This window comes from Rattus norvegicus, chromosome 4 (genome assembly GCF_021556685.1).
Source record: "Rattus norvegicus strain SHRSP/BbbUtx chromosome 4, alternate assembly SHRSP_T2T, whole genome shotgun sequence".
NCBI lineage: Eukaryota > Metazoa > Chordata > Mammalia > Rodentia > Muridae > Rattus > Rattus norvegicus.
Genome location: NC_141537.1, coordinates 51,083,147 through 51,107,867, shown reverse-complemented (window position 1 = coordinate 51,107,867; position 24,721 = coordinate 51,083,147). Strand labels below are relative to the sequence as shown.

Genomic DNA, 24,721 nt, shown 5'->3' with positions numbered 1-24,721 from the left:
GCACCACTACAGGATTGAGCACGTTATTTTAGTTTCTATCATGTGGAGAAACTAGGAAAAGTCACTGATTTATTCATCGCCCGGCCTGCGGTTTTTCTTTTGGCCCCTTCAGAAGTCACTTCACTTCTGACCCAGGCCTAGAGCAAAGTGCCCCAGCAATGTTTCCTGTTCTTGCATCTCCACGTCCACCCAGTTCCACTCCATGTGATGTGCTCAGTGAGGCAATGGCCTCTCAGCCTCACCAACCACTTTCAGCCCCTGCTCACCTTGGCGTTTCAGTAGGTCAGTGAAGTAGCCCATCCATTTCATAAGCTTCCCCATGTCCTCCTGGCTTCCTTCTGCCATTCTGAACACCCTCACACTACTGTACAGCCCATTCTGGTTCACTTCAAAGATCCCTCTCTTATTTTGCACCTTATTCAATGTATTTGGTCTTAATTTCCACTTCTGTGCCGTTGTTGCCAGTAAGTAACCCTCAGACTTTCTTCTGGGGCATACACTGCTGTGTCTGGCTTGTTTAATAAAAGCAAAGAGCAAAGAGAGAATATACTGTACATGTCTTGTTTTGAAGTGTTGGAGTCAGAGTACAAAATCTGGGAGTCGATTTTAGTCTTGCAACATTAAGTGCTTTAACTATCCTAATTTCAAACCCTTGCCTGGCAAACAGTCATGTGAGAACATGCTAATCCTGTCATTGCCATTATTTGTTCCCTCTTGGATGACTCCTGGACAGAGTCAAAACAGAATTCCTGATCATCTCTGTGAAAGACACTTTGCTCTGTCAGCTACTTAAATCAGACATTGAGAGCTTCCCTTGATAATGCTCACATGGGTACCAATCATTACCCAGGCTCCTTCGCTCTCATTCAATCCTGTCCCCTCAATCACACAGTTCTCTCTGGTCCCCCCTTAAATCAGCTTCACCTCACCTCTCTCTTGAGTTACTTACTGTAATGATTTCCAAATTGGTCTCTTGGCTTCCTCTGCCCTTTCCTCCAGCTTGCTCTTCAGTACACGGCAGCTAGGCTGAATTCTTAAAAGCATAAATTGGATCATGTCACCCCTCACCTCAAAGTTTTTCATGGTCTCCCATCAGACTGAGGACAAGCTCCAATATTCTAGGGCAGAAAGGTCAATAAGTTCGTTTGTGCCAACTATCCCATCTGATCTCCCACCGGTAGCCATTGCTGCCCTCATTCACTGTGGATTATCTCCCCAGGCTTTCTGGAAGGTTCCAAAGCTTAGAAAATCTTTTCTATTTTGCAGATCATCATTTTGTCTCAAGAATAACCATGTTTGGATAATGTCCACTTCTCTTTTGGAACTTAATAATTTTATTCTTTGGAGGAAGCTCTTCTGAGCTTGGAATTCTAATTGGAGATTTCCTGATCCCCCTCATACATTTCATAGTGCCCATGAATTCTCATTATGGCAAAACTAATTGCAATGATACATTCTCTCTCTATTTACTTGATTAATAATTTTCCTAAATACACGCCAACGTTATTTTTTCCTTTTTTCTTTTTTTATTGGATATTTTATGTATTAACATTTCAAACCTTTCCCAGTTTCCCCTCTGGAATCCCCATCCCATATCCTCTCCCCTGCTTTTATGAGGATGCTCCCCTCCACCCATCCACTCCTACCTCACCACCTAGGCATTCCCCTACACTGGACCGTCACAGGACCAAGGGCCTCTCCTTCTATTGATGCCAGACAATGCCATCCTCTGCTACATGTGCAACTGAAGACATGGGCACCTCCATGTGTATTCTTTGGTTGGTGGTTTAGTCCGTGAGAGCTCTGGGGGGTCTGGTTGGTTGGTATTCTTGTTCTTCCTGTGGGATTGCAAACCCCTTCAGCTCCTCCAGTCCGTTCTCTAATTCCTTCCTTGGGGTCCCCATGCTCAGTCCAATGGGTGGCTGACACACAGGTGTTATCATGACCCAGATAGTATCTGCCTTGTAATTATTTTCATCTCAAGTGTCTAAAAGAGCATATGGCTCAGACAAGGTACTTAATGGTTGTGGGATTGATAAAGTGAATGAATGACATTTGACTAATAAGTGCTTTCTAGTGTCAGTAGTGTAGTTCACATGTAAGTGGTCACAGTGGGTTCCCATTCTAAGGGCTTAAATCTAGAGCTGCCATGTAGCACAGATTTGAATAGTATTTTATTGTAATTTTTTAATAGGAAAGGTTTTGTTAGGGAAGTTGATGGTCTTTGCAGTGGGGGCTTTGGTTTTGGATTCAGACCAAAGGTTCTAACTAACCTAATGAAGAGACTGCTATCTAGCACCAGTTTCCGGGTTAGCACCAAGCAAGACCTGTGTCTAGCACCAGTTTCAAGGTTATCCCCCAACAAATCTGGCCACCCCCCCAGGTTACAAGTCTGCCCCTCTCACTTGACTTCCTAACAATCACCAAGCAGGAAAAAAGCAGAAGATAAGTTTATGGTTTGGCTCCCAGCACCAGCCAATTATGTTAAAGGCCACAATGGCCCTCCAATTAGATGTGTATAAGGCTAGATATCCCCTTCTATCCTCAATAAATGCTTGTCTAAAACTAGGCTCAGGGTTCCATCTTCCTCCTGTGTCAGGGTTGGCAGGGAGCCCAAACTTGAGCTTAAATAAAGAGACCTTAATGCAATTACATCAGAATCAGTTCCTTGATGGCTTTTTTGGGGTTCGCAAACGTTTCCAGGTACAACAGCTTGAATCTCCTCCTGAAGTGATCTTGGGTCAGTTATTTGACTGGGTTCCAGTACTGTTGTTTTGAAAACAGATGGTCATGGCGGAAAAATAAAATTAAGAGAAAGGCTGCCATTGGCTCATTAATTAATCAAAGTTAGCTGATATAGTTCACTGAACAACCTTTATATTGGCACTTACGTAGAAAATACATAGAAAAGAAGGATGATAAATTAGTGATTTACTTACCTGTCAAAAACTGGCTGAAATTACTAAGTGCTTGACCTTAGGCAATAGAGAAGGGAGAGCATTTAAAAGCTGTGACTGTTACTAATTCCACAGGTGGGTTCTTTACATCCCAGAGACTGATGCATGCATGCTTTCTAGATCCAGGATGAGGTTGATGGTGGATCCTTTCTATTTCTATTTCTTGAGCTTACAAGCACCTTTCCCTGTAGGGTCATTCTCAGCTACATGTTACTTAAGTCTCCATTTCCATTTTATTGTTGATCTGAACATGCGATATGCTTTTGTGTTTCCAAGGTTGTTCCTTATAGATTATTGCACTCTGTTTAAGGTCCAAAATAACCTGCACAATATGGATGGTATTAAATGGAGTATTTTGGTATCATTCTGCTCATAGCATCCATGAACACATATCACACTTACAAAGACAGAGAATGAAAAGGATTTCCGTAGATCCTTTGTCTGTAGTCGTACTGTAGTCTTTAGCAGATGTATTATAAAAACAGACACACCTGTTTTGAGATGTACTTCACCCTGTTTGATATTTGGGGCGCATGTCAAATTATCATCGAAGGGACTTTATCTCCTGTATCTAGGTGTGTCCTTAGTCCTCCAGGAAGTATCAATACATTGATTAGTGAGAGTCAGTGAATGTGGGTTTTACACAACCATGTGGAGAGATTAAAAAGCAGGTTAGAGGCTCATAGATTTATTTACTGAGTAAGGATTTGATACTTTGGTGTATTAGTTTCTGAAATAGGGGTGTTGTTGTTACAACCTCACCATCAGATACTATTTTCTTTCTTTCTTTCTTTCTTTTTTTTTTCTGGAGCTGGGGACCGAACCCAGGGCCTTGCGTTTGCTAGGCAAGCGCTCTACCACTGAGCTAAATCCCCAACCCCCAGATACTATTTTCGTAGGCTTTCTTCTTTGGCTATGTCATTCTTTGTCTTATTGGTTCTTGCATATTTGTTTTTATTTTCATTCGTGCGCGCGCGCACGTGTGTGTGTGTGTGTGTGTGTGTGTGTGTGTGTGTGTGTGTGAGAGAGAGAGAGAGAGAGAGAGAGAGAGAGCAAAAGCAAACATAAATTTGAATTGCTAAGGAGGTGGGGATGATCTCGGAGGAGTTGGAAGTGGAAACATGTTCAAAATATGTGAAAAAGGCTTTTAAATAAAAAGATAAATGCCACAGATTTTAATACATTTGCATTTCAACAAACAATGGCGGAGACTTTCTTTTTCCTGTGTGCTCTCTAAAATCACCACTACCTTAGTTCTTCTTTCTGCTAGTGAGTGCAAGTCTCAGGCCTCTGGGCATTTTATCCTCAGCTGAGATAACTCTGCCCAGCAGTGCTGTGAGTGCTGCTCTAAATCACTGCTTTCAGAGAGATCATTAAAGAGCCTGGTTCAGGCATTGCTGTATGATAATTTTCTACAACTGAGAAGGAAAACAAAACCCCGGAAGTGTTAATGGTTTCTAGGAAGAGGATACTTTTACTCACATCCTATTCACATTTTTTCAGGTTGCGCATGCTGCCTGTTTAGACTTGTGTATGTAGTATGTTCATGTGTGCTGTGTGTTCTCCATTTCCTTTAAAGTTTTTTTTCCTCTAAGCTTTATTTGAGACATTAAAGACAGGCAGATATTTCATAATAAAATCACCGAAATATATTAATACATTTCTCAAAATCTCCTATTATTACCCCAGGAATTTCTGTGTCTTTCATGAGGAGTTAGTTCACTGGCTGTCTAAGTCAGTTTGTTTGGCTTCCTTTCATTTATTTTTAAATTAGTTTTTGAAATTAAGCTTTTATGACATATTTTGGGTACTCAGTATTTTTTCCTCTTTGTTATGAGAAGTGATGTATTAATATGTCTAATCAGAAACCAATTGTGTTAGTTCTCCCTCCCTACATTCCATCTAATATTTCTATTAGAATTGACCAGTTAACACTAAGGCTTTTTGAAAAGGCATATCAAAACTTACTAATGTATATGCTTTCTAATATATATATATGTTATATATTTTATATATTACAATCCTGAGAGAGAAAATGCTAATCAGTTTTAGGTATTTTCTTGAAATCTTCCTATATATAATATATATGAAAGGAATTTAAATGACATTACCATATAGTGAGGGAGACAATACCCTAACTATGTACATCATATGCTAGCAAATAAAACCCTAGTAGAAATGAGTTACATCTTTTTGAGCTGTTTGCCAAAGGAATCCTATGCACACTCTTCCCACAAATGCTACATGCTATTGCCTATGTTACTAGTTACCCTCCACAACCCAATTCTAAAACCCCATTGTCAAAAACACCATATACTATACTATACTATACTATACTATACTATACTATACTATACATAAAGTCTGTACTATGCTATGCTATGCTATACTATGCTATACTATCCTGTATTGTACTGTGCTATACTGTGCTATTACTATGCCATGCTATGCTATACTATGCTATACTATGATATGCTATACTATGCTGTACTATGCTATGCTATGCTATGCTATACTATGCTGTACTATGCTATGCTATGCTATGCTATACTATGCTATGCTATGCTATACTATGCTATGCTATACTATGCTATTATGCTATACTATGCTATACTATGCTATGCTATATATACTATACTATACCATGTTAAGCTATGCTATGCTATACTATGCTATACTATACCATGCTAAGCTATGCTATGCTATACTATGCTATACCATGCTATGCTGTACTATAATATACTATGCTATATATGTTATGCTATACTATGCTATATTATACTATACACTTATATCTTGGAGAAATCTAGCTGATACTCCTCAACTGGAAGCTTCTCTTCTATTGACTAGTATTCATAGTGCTGGAAGATGCTATGCATGGCAGCAGGAGGACTGTCATCATAAATCTCATCTAACTATGAATTTTGCTAGCTATAATAGCCTATTTGTAAGATGTGTTCATTGGTGCAATAGTTAGGGGAGTGATCAACCAGTTTATTTAAAAATGGATTTAAGATTCATTCCACCAGATAGAACCTAGACCTGATATTACTAATAGGGACAAGAAGCTGAGACTAGGTAAGTCACAGTCTCTGTGGGAGAACCCACTGTTATTCAGATTAATAAAAACAGCCATAAAAACAACTTGTAATGACATTGTGACATCCATATACCCAGTGCACCAGTTAAGCCTTGTCAGAGAAGCAAATGGTAATTGGCAGAGAGACCTACAACTACCTAGTGTGCAGAGTGAGAGACTTGGAAGCGCTCACACTTAAATGAGATGTCTTTAACAACCCACTCCTCCCCCACAAGGCTCAGGGATCTGTGTGGAAGAGGAGGCAGAAAGATTTGCTAAGAGTCAGTGGCGGTGGATGGCTCGAATGAAACAGAGGTTTTCAGACACAAGAGGGTTGATGCATGTGTGAACCCATAGAGACTATGACAGCATGCGTAAGACCTATAGAAGTTCAACTCAAACAACATTGCAGCACGAAGAAGGGAAACGTTGCTTTTATTTTCTCAGATTATGGGATGAGATGAGAGTCACACTCAAGGTGTGTGAGTGCACGTCTTTGCTTGGGCTGAGCCCAGAACATGCCTTTTTCTGTTCCAACTATCTCTAGACCTAGGCCTGGAACTTCTAGCCTTCCTACAATCTAATAATCCAAGATGACTGATTCAATCTGGCTTCTTTTGGTTTCTGATTGAATTGCTCTGCTTGGCCTCATACTAACTTTAGCAATAGGTTCTAATTTTCTGGCTTCTTATTCTCTGGGTCATTCTGTCTTCACCTGTGTCTAGTTTGTTCTCTCTGCAGAGCAGGCCCAGTAAAACTGCCTGCACATACTACATGACAAACACATGTCTTCCGTTCTCTCTCCCTGCACTGCCGTTAAGTGGCATGTCTTTCCTGTGCTGTTCTCTTAAATAGCTTCTCTCCTGTGCTGCTCTATCTATCCTGAGACTTGGGAATGCGCTATCTCTGATTCATTCTGCCAAATCTTTCTCTGATTTGTCACTTTGTCTGCCCCTAAATTAGAATCATTTTCAAACAAGGCTGCTACAAACTAAACTTGCCTTCATTGTTAGGGATTAGAGGTGTGTATTAAGAGCATGTCTGTATTATGCTAGCCAGACAATACTGCAAACCAGAGTGTGTCTGCATTCCAGCCAGATCATGTAGACCTAGAAGATCTTTTGGTGTAATTCTTTGCCAGAGCAGCTGTGTTGCTAGTTTAAATTTCCTCTACAGATAACTGATAGTCCCACTATAGGACAGACCGTGTGTGTGTGTGTGTGTGTGTGTGTGTGCTTTAATTATTTTAAGAGATGAAGGATGTCATGTTGAATGCAAATGGAGTGGGATAGATCTGACAGGCATTGGAGAAAAGGAAAGAAAATGATCAAAATATATTGTATGGAAAAAAATTCTAAATAGCAAAAAGGAACTACAGGCTGATAAAAATAGAAAACATTAGCTATTCTTGTTTTCTACAATTTGTATTTAAATTTTGAATGCAGCCCACAGAAGTGAAAAGTGTGTAGATAGAGTCATAAACACAGCCACCGAGACCAGACATGTCACTGTCTGACTTTTGCCCTGAATTTCAGCCTTCGAATTGTTTTCATTGTCATCTTTTCCACATTTGCCAAGAATTGGGCTGCCATACGACATCTAGAAGAAATAGCTAAGAAAGAGAGTGTATTGAATTAATTTTAAGCGTCCTTGCAAAATTAATAAATCTATATCAAATCAGAAATAATTGCACCAAAATCTAACTTAGTCACAGTATTTTTGGTATTAAATTAAATTCTAGGTATGTTTGAGAAACTGACCTAATACTCAATCTCCCCAGGCTTGAAACCTTGGATCCCTGAAAGACTTTTTGGATTCCAGTTTCCAGAGCCACCCATGACTGATCTATTTGGTTCTTCTGTCCTTGAGCGAATCGATACATCTTGCTTAAGACAGTGGCACTTTTTGGATATGCTTTCTTTAAGCAATATAGTACACGTTTACATTAGGGCTTTCTTGGTGCACAGACCGAGTGTGGAGATGATAATCAGAAATGCTGTTTTTCCTTCTGAAACCAACTTTGAGAAATCATACCTTTATAGCAATTTAAAAGAATTTTATAAAACTAGAATATCCCATCAAAATCCTACAATTTATTATCTGGGTTGGACAACAATAGTGCAACATGTGCCCTCACATGCATGTCTTTTGAATGAGAACTACATGTCAAACTTTCAGGTGAAAGAAGTTTTGGGCACAAGACAATGGATAATAAATTTATCATTTGGATGGTGGAAAGGGAAAGTTTGAAATGGAAGATAAAGAGAAATTATTCTTAACGCCAGTGTTATTTTTGAGCATAAAACAAGAAAACGATGAAGCCAAAAGAAGAAGTTTTATGGCAGGTAGTTACCTCCCAAGCACCATTTAAAAAGGTACATTAAATTTCCTACAGTTCCCTATAAATCAAATGCCTGTGTTTACAGTTTATTGAAGCCTTTTATTTTATTAGGGACAAATAAAGTTTTTGGATTTCTTTGTAAAGATGGAAATAAGCAGGGGTATTTTTACTTTATCATATTTATTTGGAAGCTGAAAAATGCAATTATTTTGCCCATCAGTCTCTCGGTACCTCATTTTGCATGTGGCACTAAATGCCAGTAGGCCCTCTGTGTCCATTCTCTAAAAATGACTGCAAGACGTTAAGAAGTCACGAAAGAGAGTGGAGTGGAGAAATCAAGGTGATTTATATAACTTCAGAATATTTCTATTCTGTTATCTCTAGCCTCTAGGACTCAGCCTGGGAGCTGATTAGTTACTGTGATTACACATTTCATCTGGAACTTTTAAAGTTTGGTGGACTGTGCTTTAAAATGAAAGCAAGGCTCTGTAGCACTCAAGTTTTCTTCATTCTCACGAACACATACAAGGCTGAGTAGTTGTGGGGTTTCTGGGAAAGTCTTTGTCATTTACGGGTGTAATATGTTTCACAGCTGGTTTTCACTTTATTTTAATTCACCAATGGTGGATCCGGAAGCCATTCCTAGCTATACACTTTAATTAAGGTAGGGAACATTTCTGGATTGAGAAAAGGGGAAGAAAAGTTGATTGTCTTTGATAATGTTTGAGTTTAGAAGAAGCTACCACGTCACAATATTTCTAAACAATAGAGCTGTTTATGGACAGACTTATGTTTTAATTTAAAATGTTACACTTTTCAATTAGGGCTCCCCAGACTTGCTCTTCCTTGGTTCTGATATTTTCTGTATAGAAAGTGTTTAATGTGGTTACCTAGTGGGTTGGCCTAGTGGGCAGTCTCTTTGTTGTTTTGTGTTTTTAATGGTTAGCACTTGTCATTACTCAGAGCTCACTATAAACTAATTTAAAAGGCTGTATATTGAAAGAGCATGTTAGGGGTTGACTTTCATGATTTCTGCATTGGTTTCTTACTAGGTTGGCATAACATTTTACCTTAATTATTTTGCTATATTCTGATATAAAATCTTTTATCTGCTAAAGAAGGTGCGCCGATAGGGAAATTTGAGCAACTTGAACTCAGCCCGAAGTTCTTTCATTTTCAAGTCTCGCGTCTCCTCTTGCAGTTCTCAGGACTTATTTCTCAGTGCGCTATTTTAGGCTCTTATTCTCTGTTGTGCAGGACAACACTGAAAACTAATAATAGGTAAGATGTCTTTTGATCTTTCGATCCTGACAAAGCAATTGAATAGACTGAAACCAAATGCTAAAAATGGTGGCCCAAACAGTGAATGGAGCTTGGGGACTCTGACTGAAGGATAAGAGGAAGGATTGTGGTCTCAAAGGAGACACGAACTCCACAGAGTCAACTAACCTAGATCCCTGGGGCTATCAGAGTCTGAACCACCAACCAAAGCACATACACGGGCTGGGCCTAGGCCTCCCCACACATACGTAGCAGACCTGCAGCTTGACCTTCATGTGGATCCTGAGCGACTGAAATGGGGGCTATCCCAACAGCTGTTGCCTGTCTGGGATAAGTTCTACTAGCTAGACTGCCTCAGTGGGACAGGAAGGGCCTAGCTTCGCAGAGACTTGAAGTGCCAGGGTGGGGGAGATACCTAGTAGGACACACCCGCTCAGAGAAGAAGGGGACGGGGTGACGGAGGAAGGATTGTGAGAGGGGCTGACTGGGAGGGGGATGGCGGTGAGCGGGATGTAGCTTGAACAACTTAAAAAAAAACAAACTAAATTAAATTTAAGAAATGCTGGTTCATCAACTAAAGTAGACCCAGAGGATGCTTTTCTACCACCTCTTAGTCATTGCCTATGCCCTATCCCATGCAGTCCAGCATTCCTCAAAATCTCCCTCTGGTTCGTTGGCTCGGCTCATGCCTGTGCTCTGTCGGCTCTCCCTGTGCTTTGGGCTGCCGTAGGCTACCTGGATCCATCTTTTCCATGAGTCCTTTCTTTTTAGATGCCCTACCATATCAGATATTTCTATAAGATTAATTACATAAACTAATTTCAGGCGTGGTGTGAAGATTCATAATTATCCTTGGAGAAAAGAAAAAAAATAATTCTATTAACTCCTTTTCAAGTTCTCTGAAACTGATAGGGAATGTGGAGGGGAAACTTGAGAGATAGGGTGTTATCCCTTTCCTTAATGATCAGACCACAGGAATGAGTTCTGCCTCTCTTTTGGATTTATTTCTTCTCCCTGAAATTTCTCTGAGTAAGTAAAAATACATGTGTTTGCTTCTGGTCCTCTGTAGAAAGAGACCTGTTGCCTACATAGAGATTTCAATGGCATGATGGAATGACTTGAGGAAATAATTTGAAGGACAATATATTTATATAGTGCTTTTAACGGAAATCCTTTTGGGAGGTGGAGGTATACAGTGTGGCAGACAGGCCACCTGCAGTGTAGGCTTGTGAGTGGCAGGGTGACACACAGTGCCTCCACTCAATGCCATGGTCTAAGTCTTTGAAGAAACTTGATCTCCTATTTTTTGTTTCTTTAATTGAAAATATATTTCTTTTTTCATACAATAAATTCTGATTAGGGTTTTCCCCCTGCTTTCTCCTCAGTTCCTCTCCCATCCAGATCTAGCCCTTTGATGTCTTTCACTAGAAAACGAACAGGCATCTAAAGGATAAAGTAAAATAAATCAACATCAGACAAAACATATAAACGAGAGGAAAACAGTCCAGAAAAGGGCACAAAAAAGAAGTATAGATGCAGAGACACACTTGTTAGAAATCCCATAATAACACAAAAGCAGAATCCATCATATGCAAAAACTGTAGGACTGAAAAATAAGAAATAAAAATAAAATGAAACAAAAGTTTAAAATGCTTCTGATATAACATGATGTAACAAAGAACCTCCAATGATGCAGTTACGTTCTATTGGTCTCATTTCTTAATCTTTATATTTTTCTTGATGCTTAATACAGTGTCCTGCTTATGATAAGAATTCTGGAAGCTACTCTCTCCCTACTTATTCAATATAGTTCTTGAAGTTCTAGCCAGAGCAATCAGACAACAAAAGGAGGTCAAGGGGATACAGATCGGAAAAGAAGAAGTCAAAATATCACTATTTGCAGATGATATGATAGTATATTTAAGTGATCCCAAAAGTTCCACCAGAGAACTACTAAAGCTGATAAACAACTTCAGCAAAGTGGCTGGGTATAAAATTAACTCAAATAAATCAGTTGCCTTCCTCTATACAAAAGAGAAACAAGCCGAGAAAGAAATTAGGGAAACGACACCCTTCATAATAGACCCAAATAATATAAAGTACCTTGGTGTGACTTTAACAAAGCAAGTAAAAGATCTGTACAATAAGAACTTCAAGACACTGAAGAAGGAAATTGAAGAAGACCTCAGAAGATGGAAAGATCTCCCATGCTCATGGATTGGCAGGATTAATATAGTAAAAATGGCCATTTTACCAAAAGCAATCTACAGATTCAATGCAATCCCCATCAAAATGCCAATCCAATTCTTCAAAGAGTTAGACAGAACAATTTGCAAATTCATCTGGAATAACAAAAAACCCAGGATAGCTAAAGCTATCCTAAACAATAAAAGGACTTCAGGGGGAATCACTATCCCTGAACTCAAGCAGTATTACAGAGCAATAGTGATAAAAACTCCATGGTATTGGTACAGAGACAGACAGATAGACCAATGGAATAGAATTGAAGACCCAGAAATGAACCCACACACCTATGGTCACTTGATTTTTGACAAAGGAGCCAAAACCATCCAATGGAAAAAAGATAGCATTTTCAGCAAATGGTGCTGGTTCAACTGGAGGTCAACATGTAGAAGAATGCAGCTTGATCCATGCTTATCACCCTGTACAAAGCTTAAGTCCAAGTGGATCAAGGACCTCCACATCAAACCAGACACACTCAAACTAATAGAAGAAAAACTAGGGAAGCATCTGGAACACATGGGCACTGGAAAAAATTTCCTAAACAAAACACCAATGGCTTACGCTCTAAGATCAAGAATCGACAAATGGGATCTCATAAAACTGCAAAGCTTCTGTAAGGCAAAGGACACTGTGGTTAGGACAAAACGGCAACCAACAGATTGGGAAAAGATCTTTACCAATCCTACAACAGATAGAGGCCTTATATCCAAAATATACAAAGAACTCAAGAAGTTAGACCGCAGGGAAACAAATAACCCTATTAAAAAATGGGGTTCAGAGCTAAACAAAGAATTCAAAGATGAGGAATGCCGAATGGCTGAGAAACACCTAAAGAAATGTTCAACATCTTTAGTCATAAGGGAAATGCAAATCAAAACAACCCTGAGATTTCACCTCACACCAGTGAGAATGGCTAAGATCAAAAACTCAGGGGACAACAGATGCTGGCGAGGATGTGGAGAAAGAGGAACACTCCTCCATTGTTGGTGGGATTGCAAACTGGTACAACCATTCTGGAAATCAGTCTGGAGGATCCTCAGAAAATTGGACATTGAACTGCCTGAGGATCCAGCTATACCTCTCTTGGGCATATACCCAAAAGATGCCCCAACATATAAAAAAGACACGTGCTCCACTATGTTCATTGCAGCCTTATTTATAATAGCCAGAAGCTGGAAAGAACCCAGATGCCCTTCAACAGAGGAATGGATACAGAAAATGTGGTACATCTACACAATGGAATATTACTCAGCTATCAAAAACTACGACTTTATGAAATTCGTAGGCAAATGGTTGGAACTGGAAAACATCATCCTGAGTGAGCTAACCCAATCACAGAAAGACATACATGGTATGCACTCATTGATAAGTGGCTATTAGCCCAAATGCTCGAATTACCCTAGATGCCTAGAACAAATGAAACTCAAGACGGATGATCAAAATGTGAATGCTTCACTCCTTCTCTAAAAGGGGAACAAGAATACCCTTGGCAGGGAAGAGAGAGGCAAAGATTAAAACAGAGACTGAAGGAACACCCATTCAGAGCGCGCCCCACATGTGGCCCATACATATACAGCCACCCAATTAGACAAGATGGATGAAGCAAAGAAGTGCAGACCGACAGGAGTCGGATGTAGATCGCTCCTGAGAGACACAGCCAGAATACAGCAAATACAGAGGCGAATGCCAGCAGCAAACCACTGAACTGAGAATAGGACCCCCATTGAAGGAATCAGAGAAAGAACTGGAAGAGCTTGAAGGGGCTCGAGACCCCATATGTACAACAATGCCAAGCAACCAGAGCTTCCAGGGACTAAGCCACTACCTAAAGACTATACATGGACTGACCCTGGACTCTGACCTCATAGGTAGCAATGAATATCCTAGTAAGAGCACCAGTGGAAGGGGAAGCCCTGGGTCCTGCTAAGACTGAACCCCCAGTGAACTAGACTGGTGGGGGGAGGGCGGTAATGGGGGGAGGGTTGGGAGGGGAACACCCATAAGGAAGGGGAGGGGGGAGGGGGATGTTTGCCTGGATACCGGGAAAGGGAATAACACTCGAAATGTATGTAAGAAATACTCAAGTTAATAAAAAAAAAAAGAATTCTGGAAGCTGAGTTTTGAGCAGAATAAATAGTATATGCCAAGGGAATTTCTACAGAAAAAAAAAAAAAAAAAACAGAAGAAGAAATGACTAGGGATTGAAAAAGCAACCAGAATAATTTATGCTTGAAGAGAACAAAAGGATATGCCAGGTGAGCAGTCAGAAACAAAACGTTATTATTATGGGAAGGCCTTTGCCAAAAATATAGCTATTACAAGCATATTGCTGTTTAAAATATTAATTACTTAGAAATAAAACATTAACGCTATAAGAAAATTTTACTCTCCTAAATGCCAGTAGCTGAGACAGAAATAGTTTCAATAAAAAAAGTGGTGTATCTACACAGTCATATTGAAAATTCTGTTCAGGGTTACACAGTGCAATAACCATCTTCACGCCTGTGAGTTAACCAAGCAAACACTTCAATAAGTCTGTCGGGAAGAGGGCTTGTCTATCTTAGGAGACTCGGAGGACTCATGTGTTTGCTATCAGGTACTGTTTTTATTCTTTTGAGCGATGTTGCTGGTAGACACAAGAGAAGCTCCCCAGAGGCTATTTCCAAGCCACTGTTGTGACTGAAGTGAGGGAAAGAGAGAGGGGTGCAAGGAACTTTTTAAAGGCAAGACCGATAACCTCAGCAAGTCGCAGCCTATTATGAAAAATAACTACCAAAAATATGGAGACCGTATACTAAAAGAATAACATACAGAAAGAGGGAAAAGTAGTTTTTGCACTAAATGAATTGACTCTTTTCTTTCTAAATGTTTTGTTTAAAAAAATGTAATTTCCCCCTTTTGTCTCTTCCGGGATATTGAAAAGGCTGTCAGTACACGCATATGTTTTGAACAGGGATGGGCTCCAGTTTGGTGACCTATTACATAGGGTTATCCCTGAAGCCACACATACACAGACAACAAAAATGGACACTGTCCATTGTATTTGTATATTTTCCCACATATGAGCGTAGCAACAATAAAAAGGAGGCTCTCAATTTGAGGGGCGATGGGAAAGATTAGAAAGGAGTGAAAATGGGAGTGGATCATGGGAGGGGAGGAGAGGGCGTAGTGATATAGTTATACTTCAATTAAAATGTAAAAAATTACAGTATATCTTAAAGCAAAACTACTATCTATTATCTATCTATCATCAATCATCTGCCTCTATCATCTATCTGTTTATCCATCATATATCTCTCACTTATCATCTATGTATACACATAGTTATGGGCATACAAATTGCCCATTTTCTTAGCCGAGACCCTTTATTTTTTACTAAGAATTGAACTAAGCTTTGACCAACACTGCAATTGCTGAGTTTCCCTTTGCTTGATACAAGCAACTGTGACAAGAGTGTGTCTAGCTCAAAGTCTGGGCTTTCTAAGTGACCCCCCCCTCACACACACACATTTCCGCATCCCACTGTTGGAGAAAAGCTATTGTCTTAACCAGTTTACATTACAGTGAAGTTTTGAGGGTCCTCATAGATTTATTGTTAGTGTGACACATCTTTTGGAAAGGGATTAAAATCTAAGAAAAAAGGGCCATAGTCAAGCATGTTGTCCTGTTCAAGCATGCACATGTTTATTTAAGTATTCTCCAAAGGTCTATTTTTTTTTCCAGCATAATGCCGTTATTATGCTATCCTTTGAAATAAGATATATGAATTTCAAACAAAATTGTCAAAAAACAATGACCTTAGTTACTCCATATGATACACAGAAATAATTACATTTCACTTACAGTACAGTTGCACTTAACACAGTCATCAATAGTCAGTCACCACCAACACAGTATATTTTTTAAATCACCTAAAACATCCAAAAGATTTTTTTTAAAATTTCATTTCTGAAAATCTGAAGAAACTAATCATTTGTGATAAACGGCAAACCAAAACAGGAAGAATAATTATCAACCAAAAATAAGCTAAGTCTATGTTGTTTTATGTCCTATTAAGAACATGAAAATAGAATTTCTTATTGGGAATCAAAAGATGTTAAATGTTCCTGATTGTATTTATTTTAAAAAATTTTTTTTCAATAATTGCCATCAAAGAAGTTTCACTATACATTTGCTCTAGAAGCATAAAGTGACAACAGGCAGGTGTTAATAGAATTGTTAATATTCACGCCGCAGGAATATTAGTAACTTTTCAAAGACACACTAGGAATAAAGCCAGATCTTCCCGAGGGTCAGCTGAGTGTTTCTTCCTGTCACTCAGCTTTGATGAACAGCTACTGTGTGCCTAGCACTGCCCTAGAAGCTATTCTATAAACGGGAAGTGACCATTTCTGGCTTTACCTGAAAATATTTGGATTAATTCTTTTTTATGGTAAATTGTGATAAGCATTTCAAAATCTCTATGACAGAGGACTAATTATTAACTCTTTTTCATGTAAACTAAGCTTTCGTTCTTACAGTGGTGGCTTGGAATGAACAAAACTTTTCATTCGACATAAAACTTTGTTTTTTTTTATTTTTTATTTTTATTTTTACACCATCACGTGCAGACACATCTGCGGATATTCAAGGGTGAAAAGGTAGCAAGACTTTTCACTTAAATGTACATAGTGGTCAACTTCATCACACTCCTTCTTCTTGATTTTTTGCAGAGAACTTTGTGCCTTGTGATACACTAGACTCTTCTAAGATACATTGTTGCTTCCTTGGATGTCATTAAAAGCATGCTCTCATCAAATATTGGTACACAAAGCACTTCAGTTTACCTCTGCATTTCAGTTGATCTCAAAATGTATTGAAGATCTGAAGCAAAATAATACATTGAATTAGATTCTGAAATCACCCATCCTGTGATTTTTTGTTTTTTTAAAGTACCATCTAACTCCTTCCCAAAACCCATATGGGTGTTTGTAGGGTCTGGATTTTCTATAAGTAGTGAAAACACTAGAGATATTTCATGTCAACTCCTTTACTCTAGTTTTTATCAAGGGGATTGATGACAGTCTTTTTGTAACATCTGGTTGGGAGATACAAAGGCAGGAATCTTTTGTTTTATAACTACAGTAAACACTAATCCTGTCATTAATGGGTAAGCCCAGTAGAAAGACACTAGAGAGATCCAGGGACAGATAATGCACTGGGTCACAGGAATACAGTGGACCAAAGAATACTACCAAAAAACATTTATGACACAATAGTTTCGGATTAAGAAGTCACCTAAAACCCGGCCACAGCAGGAATGTTTCTGTGAATGTGGCTCTAACTGTATCTATGAATCTATGGATATGAAAGAAAATCCTGATTCCTGATACAACAGATATAGAATGAATTATTGCAGTTATAACAATGACCAGGTGCAAGGTTAAACAATAATTAATACTGAACTATCCGAACACTTTAGATTTTACTAGTGTGCATCCCCATGAGAAACACTGCAGTGCTAAAAGGAGTTTATTTGCACAGCCCAACCATAGAACCTGGGCAGTCAGCTCATTGTAAGTGCACAGAAATTTCCCCTTTCTACAGGTAGAGTTTGTCATGCCTATTCTGAAGACGACATAAGGAAACTGAGATCACTGCTCCAAAGAATTCTAGCATGCATTAGGATGGTTTCCTTCAGTCCACACAAATGGATCCTGTGAGTTTTCTCATCGACAGTAGTCTTCACCAGAGCCAATGTTCATGGTTGTCAACAGGAAAAATTTTTATCAAAATGTTTTCCATAATTTTTTTGTTTTGCATTCAACTGGCACATTATGTCCAAAGATTCATTTTATTTGTTTTATTAAAAAAGAGTTCTGATCATAAGAGGCATCAACAGATGGCATTTCATTGTGCTCATTCACAAAGTCAAAGAGCCACAGTGGCACCCTCTGTGGTCCGGTCGAACGCTGTCTAGAAATGCCTTTCAGTGGTTTAATTCACATCTTCATCTCTGATATCTTCATTTTTATTTTTTTTGTCTCATCGCCAACCTTCTTGCTTGGCTGTCTTAATATGCAAAAAGGGGTTGTTATTTCTTCTTTCTTCTCCTTTAGATTCTTTCCATAGTCAGGGCTCCCATGCTCTCAGACCTGTGCCAATTGTCTTACAAAGCAGACACCCTGACGATGTTTCCTCCCGAATACTCAGGAGACTCGGGCCTGTCGTCGCCTTCTGGGGTGGTTACTGGAGGTGTTGGAATGCTAATTATTGCTGTGGTCACGTAAGGTTGTTCACAGTTTAGTTTGACACACTCTTCCATTTTGGCATTTAAGCTGGATCGGCTAATGAGGGAGAAAAGTAGTTTGGAACATGTAAGTTATTTATTCTAAGTTGTTTTTCTTGTAACTGAAGAATTCACATTTTGCTACTAAAAATAATACTTAAAATATATAAGCAATACCATATTTTTAAACCACTTTAATACATTACCACGGATGTTAGTCAGTTTGTTAAACATGAGCCACATTACTAAAATCCTGCTCAAATTAGTTCAATGAATTGTTTCTCAAAGTATGTTCTATAAAAATGCAAGGGGCTCAGATAACAACCGAAATCGTTTCTTTTGGCAGGGACTTTGAGAGGCTTCAGCATGAAATGTCATCCCATGGAGATTTTTGTAACACCTAAGGCTATAACATCTTAGGGATGGTGTTGTTTTGAAAAGTTACGGTTCCTTGAAAGCTCCCACTTAATAATAAGCCATACGTTAAGAACCTCCAAGACCTCTAGGTATCTGAAGCCTGACGTTTTCTACAAGAGAGAGACTTATCGAAGACTCCCCACGGCCCAGGAAAGAGGAAGAGCAGGGAGGCAGATGTCTCCCTGATTGCTCTCCATTTCATGTATAGAGACAAGGTCTTTGCTGACTCACCAACTCCGATTATTCTAGCCACCCAACCCAACTTATCTGCAGGATTCCCTGTCTCTGCTTCCCAAGCGATGGGATCATACACTGCAATGTATGATAAACTGGCTTTTATGTGGATTCTAGAGAATTCGGACTCAGAAGTCTTTAGGGTTCTATGGCAATCAGTATATCCAATGAGCCATCTTCTCTGCCTCCTAATGCAGCTTTTGATCCTTAACAGATATGCTCGTTTCACCTAGTTTCCTTGGAAGTAGGATTAGAGGCCACACTGGTTGTACCATGACTGCAGCGGACATAGTCTAAGAACCAGGACAGGCATTTACATAGTACAGATCAATCCCAGGTACCTGTTGGATAGTGGAGTTCTCTCCACACATCTGATCTGAATTGTACTGAGTTCTTGCACGCTGCCTCTATGACTTCCTGACACATTGGCATTTGGGATTCGGAAAGTTTTTTTGTGTCTCCGTGAGCAGCAAGTGCTGGTGACTCCTTGTTGGGAAGAGAGGGAGGGGCTGTGACTTGAAGGGCGATTAACAGTGGCCACTTCCATGCAGCTTTCTTCAAAGACTTGTTCATCCACAAACTCATGGTTCTGTGGGAGAAGTGTAAGAAAATGTGAGGAAGGCAGAAAAACGATTTCGTAACGTAAAAGAGATTAAATACCGTTATTTTGTGACTTAAAAACATACTAGGATTCAGGTTAGACTTGATCCAATGGGTCTCAGAAAGACTAAAATATCAAAATCAAAATTCCCTTAGGAACTTTGTTGTGGAAAGAATCTTTCTAGCTGGATCTGGAGACATGTGAGCTGACTCAGTGTTTATTTACAGGCCAACATTTAAAAAAATATCGTTCATTAATTTAAAACTAACTTAAAATTAGAATGTCATAAACTAAAGAATTAAAACTCTTAAACAAATATAAAGACATTGACAGGGAATTTATAGGCTCCTAGTGAGTTTATTATGACTAAACATTAAAAGAGACTGCTGTCACAGGATGGCCTAAGTTAGATTACCTGCTACATATTAGAAAGCACCTTCAGGTGGCACAGAAATGTTTTAATTAGAAATTGAGAAACCTCAGCCATTTCCGTTTCTTTTGATGCTACCCTAAAATTCTCAATACACATAGAACTATTGCTTATTAATAAAGAATGAATTATATGCCCCTACCTGAGAAATATCTCACAAGAAATTAGTTCCGAGGGTTTGTGGCCCTCTTTTCTTATCTGTGTGGTCCATCAGCTCTATTTTCCTAACTCCCACTCAGAGACAAACAGTAAGGTGTGTCATTTCACTCACCATACTTCAAAGACCACAATATAAAGTTTAATGTAAAAAATAGTAAAGAATTGTCTCCTGAAACCCCTACAGAAGAATTCTGCCTCAGAAATATAAGATTGAACGTATAAGACAGAACGTTCCTTATCCCGAATTGCTGGAGAATGACTTCAATTTTCATCTGCGTATATGTAGAAATGGCCTTATAAAGGAAGACTTTGCCCATTTTGACTTTGACTTAACCACTGCTCATCCTAAAATATTAGTAAAATAATTGAAGCAATTCATGGCCCAATGGGAAACAGATCGTTTTAGTGACTCATTTTGTCATGGCTTTGCTGAGAGTAGCCTTTTGAAGCATGTAGAATTCAGCAGTCTACGGTTCGGAGTCCAGAGAACAATGATTAGATGGCAGAATTTCATGTTTCTCTTACAACACACATGCAGCACACAGGGCCCCATTTACAACTCATGGCAACCCGACCTTTCTCATTAGGGACTGGAATTAAAGATGTAGTCTGCTTCTGGTTGCTGTATGTATTTTCTAAGTAGCTCAAACCAAATCGTATTTCTTGTGGCTAAAAACATTTTTTTATTAAGAAATATTCTTCCGTGGTACAAGAGTGGAAAAGACACGAGAGGCACAAATCAATCTCTCTCTAATCTATCTTTAACTTTTAAAGTGTTCTCTAGCTACTACGTTAGAAGTACAGGGATAATGTTATTTAAAATTTAAATATAACCATGGAACTGCCCTAATTAAAATCTCTAAAAGTTTCCACTTATTGTGAGATAATCACCCCGACAGCACAGCATCTGCTGTATTTTTCTCCTGGAGTCTTCTTGTACCTTCTGGGGACCTTTGAAATCTTCTGCGGCCTCCTCATCTGCGTGTCTGCTCTCTTTTCTTCACTTACACTATCTTTTCAATGTGAGCCCGAGCTGCCCCCATGACTTTGCCCGACTAATTCCAACCTCAGCTGTATCTCTCGACCCTCGGAGGAACTGCAAGAGGCACTCGAGGCTTTCTTGAGCCTGCCTACTCATGGATCCTCATTGGCCCACACTGTGGACCCTCCCTTACCTCCATGCCTCACCACCCTTCTCCAGTTACACCTCATGCTCCTGTTTTCCCATATCCATGGAGACTTGGTGGTGATGGGGGTCCATCCTGATTTCACGAGACCGTGGATCTGGCTCACTAGTGGCTACAGGCAAGTGATTTTGAATAACTCTCTGGATAAACGAGTTGATGGGAGGCGCGTTGGAATTCAGACTATTTATAATGTAGCGCTGGTCAGTGAGCTGATTCCCACATGACGGATGCTTTGTTCTGCTCTGAGGTCACAGACTGTGATGCCCACGGACAGCTAGCTTAACAATGGGTGCCTTTGCTGTGGAGGAATTCCCACCGATTACATGCAAGTCAGGCGCTGCGCTGAAGAGATCATTTTCGAATATCGACCTCTACTCCACACACCTGCGAATAACACGCATGCGCTTTCTCTCCCCATCCCTCCTTTGCTTTTATTATAACTTTGTTGGCTTCTTTCTTTAGAAGCAGAGACACTTGAAATTGCATTGTTTTTTTTTTCCGACTTTTTGTTTTATAAATGGAGAAAAGGCAATATTTGATTCCATTGTAACCGGAGGCTAACTTTCTCTCATCATTCACCCGGTGTTTTGGAACGGAGTTAAGGCAGCCACTTAGGGCCGAGCATGTATGATAACTATAGTAACTCCCAAGTTCAGTAGTTACTAAGTCATTTTAATTCTTGTGAAACTTTCTGTAACGTTGCTTTCCGACATGTTTCCTAGGGAGGCAGAGGATCAATTCTGCTTGGAAATCGGATGTTTACCCGGAAGCAAACAGAAGTGCCATCAGGCGTAAGACTGAAACCCTGCCCTGCTGTCTCCTTACCGTGGTTTTCTCCAGGCAGTGAAGCAGGTGGTGGTGTTGTGTCTCGAAGCTGGATCCAGATTTGCTAACGAAGGCCGGTTCATCCTCCGAGGACTGTAACACAGGGAAGACACAGAACTTTCTCTTTAAATTGCAGACTCGGAGAATCTGGGCTACACACGTGCGCAGAGCTACCTGGCCTGTTTTCCGAGATTAACCAGAGGCACTGACTAACTAAAAAAAGACAAATGTGTAATTAAGTCTGGGTGATCAGCGGACGCATTTCCATTTGGTCTTTTAAGCTTATATCTCCTTGAATTGGAAATTCAAGTCCCTATTACTCAGAGTTTATTAAGTTCTACTTTGATCCTGTGACCTTTGTAACACTTACTGAATGCTACGCTTTCTCTATCAGAAATAGAGGAAGATAGCAGATCTCCCCTTGACCCCCTATCAAACTGTACATATGTAATTCTGAAATAAAAGCAATTAAACATTTGGATGCTTGGGAATCTATTACATCATTGGTATCACAGTGGACAGAATGACACGGTGAACAATTAGGAGTTGGAATTCCTGATTGGAAAGCGAAGTCATAGCTACCGGCACTGTCTGCTAACACAGTTTCTAAGCTGTTATAAGCAACTAGTACATAGAGTGGAAAGTTATAAAAATGACACTTTGTTGTGCCAGTAGTCATTTTCATAATCACCCGCAATAAAATCATATGGTTAAGTGGAACGGAGTCACTCTCATGCTGATGAACCCATGGTTACAAAGGAGCGAAGGGGTTGGCTGTACCTGCAGTTGGTTGCTCAGTAACCCATTCCGCTTGCTCTGCATGTAGGCATTTGCACTTCCACTTTTGGCTGCCCGGATCCTGGCCAGCCTCGCTTTCTACAGGAGAGAAAAGCCAAAAACACCTTGTGAACACCGATGAATCCCACTTATAAGTCAGAGAATAAACTCTTTGAAAAACGTTATTATCGTGTGTATGATGTATGTAGATGTGCATGCCACAGCTCACACACGTGGTAGTCAGAGGGCAGCTCTGTGGAGACAGATCCCTCGGCCGTCCTGCTTTCTGGATTTCAAACCTAGGTTGTGGGATGCAAGGCTTTTACCCATTCAGCCATGGCTCCAGCCCGCAGAGAATGCCTTCTGCGCAACCCCTTGGTCAGCGGACGTATTTTGAAACCAAGCTTTCAAGATGAAACGATTGAAAAGCGTCTTTCCAGTTTTGAATGTTCTATTATTAATGGTCTTGGAGTTGGGTGAGCTTATGCATTTCAGAAAGGGGATTTGTGTTTACAAGAGATCCTGTTTAGAAGTCAGAGAATAAACTCTTTGAAAAAAATATTATTTATTAGTGTGTGCGTGATGTATGTAGATGTGATTGCCATACATCAAATCACATGTGAAATTCTTTCTGTTTGGTTGGGAGCAAAGTAAGAACATCACCTGACTTGTAATTACACTTTCTGTGACTTGAGTGACTTAGTGGAGTAGAAACTGCAGGCCCAACAAAGCAACTGTAGATTCTTGTTTCTGTCACTAGTTTCTTTTTGTAAATTAGTAACTTGTTTCCAGGACTCAGTAGCCAAATTTTCTTTCTCCTTCCCTACCTGGTTAGCTTATCCCTCTCTACTCTCCCCTGCCCTTCTTTCTAGTTCTTGTCCTTCTATCCTTTCTTCCTTTGTTCTTCACTTGTCCCCCCACTCCTTCCCTCCCCTCCCTTTCCCTTCCCCTTCCCTCCCTTTAGCTCTCTCCCTCACTCTCGATTTCTGAATTCACTACTCAGGAGCATGTGTAGACCCTGCCTTCTTCTTTTGCAATTATGTTGATGAATTGACAGAAGTGGAGCCCATGCTACAGAATCTTAAAATCCTTGGATTTAGGTCATTTGTCTCTACGGGTCTATACAAAGATATATTCATCCGATTTCTATTTCAGTCTTGACTCTGTTGGGATGAAGAAAGCATCGAGTCTATCCTGATGGACGCCTACGATGATTGAAACTTTCAACGTCTCTTCTCTTCTGTTTGGAGAATCTCAGATGCTCGATTCAGTGGGTCGGTTTCAATGAGAGCATCAGTGCAGTATTCCCCAGTACAGCGACTGGCTGGCTAGCTTTCTAGCATATTTTCTCTTTACAATTGTTGCTACATGGCCAACTTCTGACCATCCTGGAGTGAGCCTGCCCTTCCACCTTGCCCATTCTGGGGACCACTCTTTATGGCTCCTGGTTAACAAGTTTACTCAGCAAAGCATCCAGGATGATTTGTCCAGGAAGCTTCTTACAAACTGACTTTAAGAGGACCACTATTCCCTTTAGGAAGAATCCATATCCATGGTACCTTGAGGCTCAAGTTCTGGAATACTTTTTTTGTGTAAAAAGTAAAAAAAAAAAAAAAAAAGGAAAATTATTTCCATTCTAAAAACAGAAAGGAAATGCGTGCCTATGAAAAATAATGCCAATGTTACAAAGACACACACAAGGCAAGTACTCTGGCCTATGGTCTTTCTCCCTATGCTCTGCAGCCAGCGGGCTGCTGGATCTCCTGTCAGAAGCTCAGGGTGTGCACATGAATATCATAATGCAGCCGGAAGAGCACAGCTCACATTCTTCTGCAGTTTATTTAATGTCTACATCTGGGAACTTCATGCAACAGCACATGCAGGGACTACTGCAAATTTAATGGCTGTATGATATGCCACT

The 24,721-nt window shown here is 39.8% G+C and overlaps 1 protein-coding gene across 1 annotated transcript in view; it reads right to left on the bottom strand.

Moving 5' to 3' along the window:
- Nucleotides 1–16,478: 16,478 nt before the first annotated feature.
- The window catches only part of Kcnd2 (potassium voltage-gated channel subfamily D member 2), a 507,546-nt gene continuing 499,303 nt past the window's right edge, over nucleotides 16,479–24,721 (bottom strand). Inside the window, 4 exon segments of the mRNA NM_031730.2 lie at nucleotides 16,479–18,228; nucleotides 19,163–19,410; nucleotides 22,024–22,116; nucleotides 22,804–22,899. Of these exon segments, the coding sequence (NP_113918.2) occupies nucleotides 18,051–18,228; nucleotides 19,163–19,410; nucleotides 22,024–22,116; nucleotides 22,804–22,899 (615 nt within the window). The 3' untranslated portion in view covers nucleotides 16,479–18,050.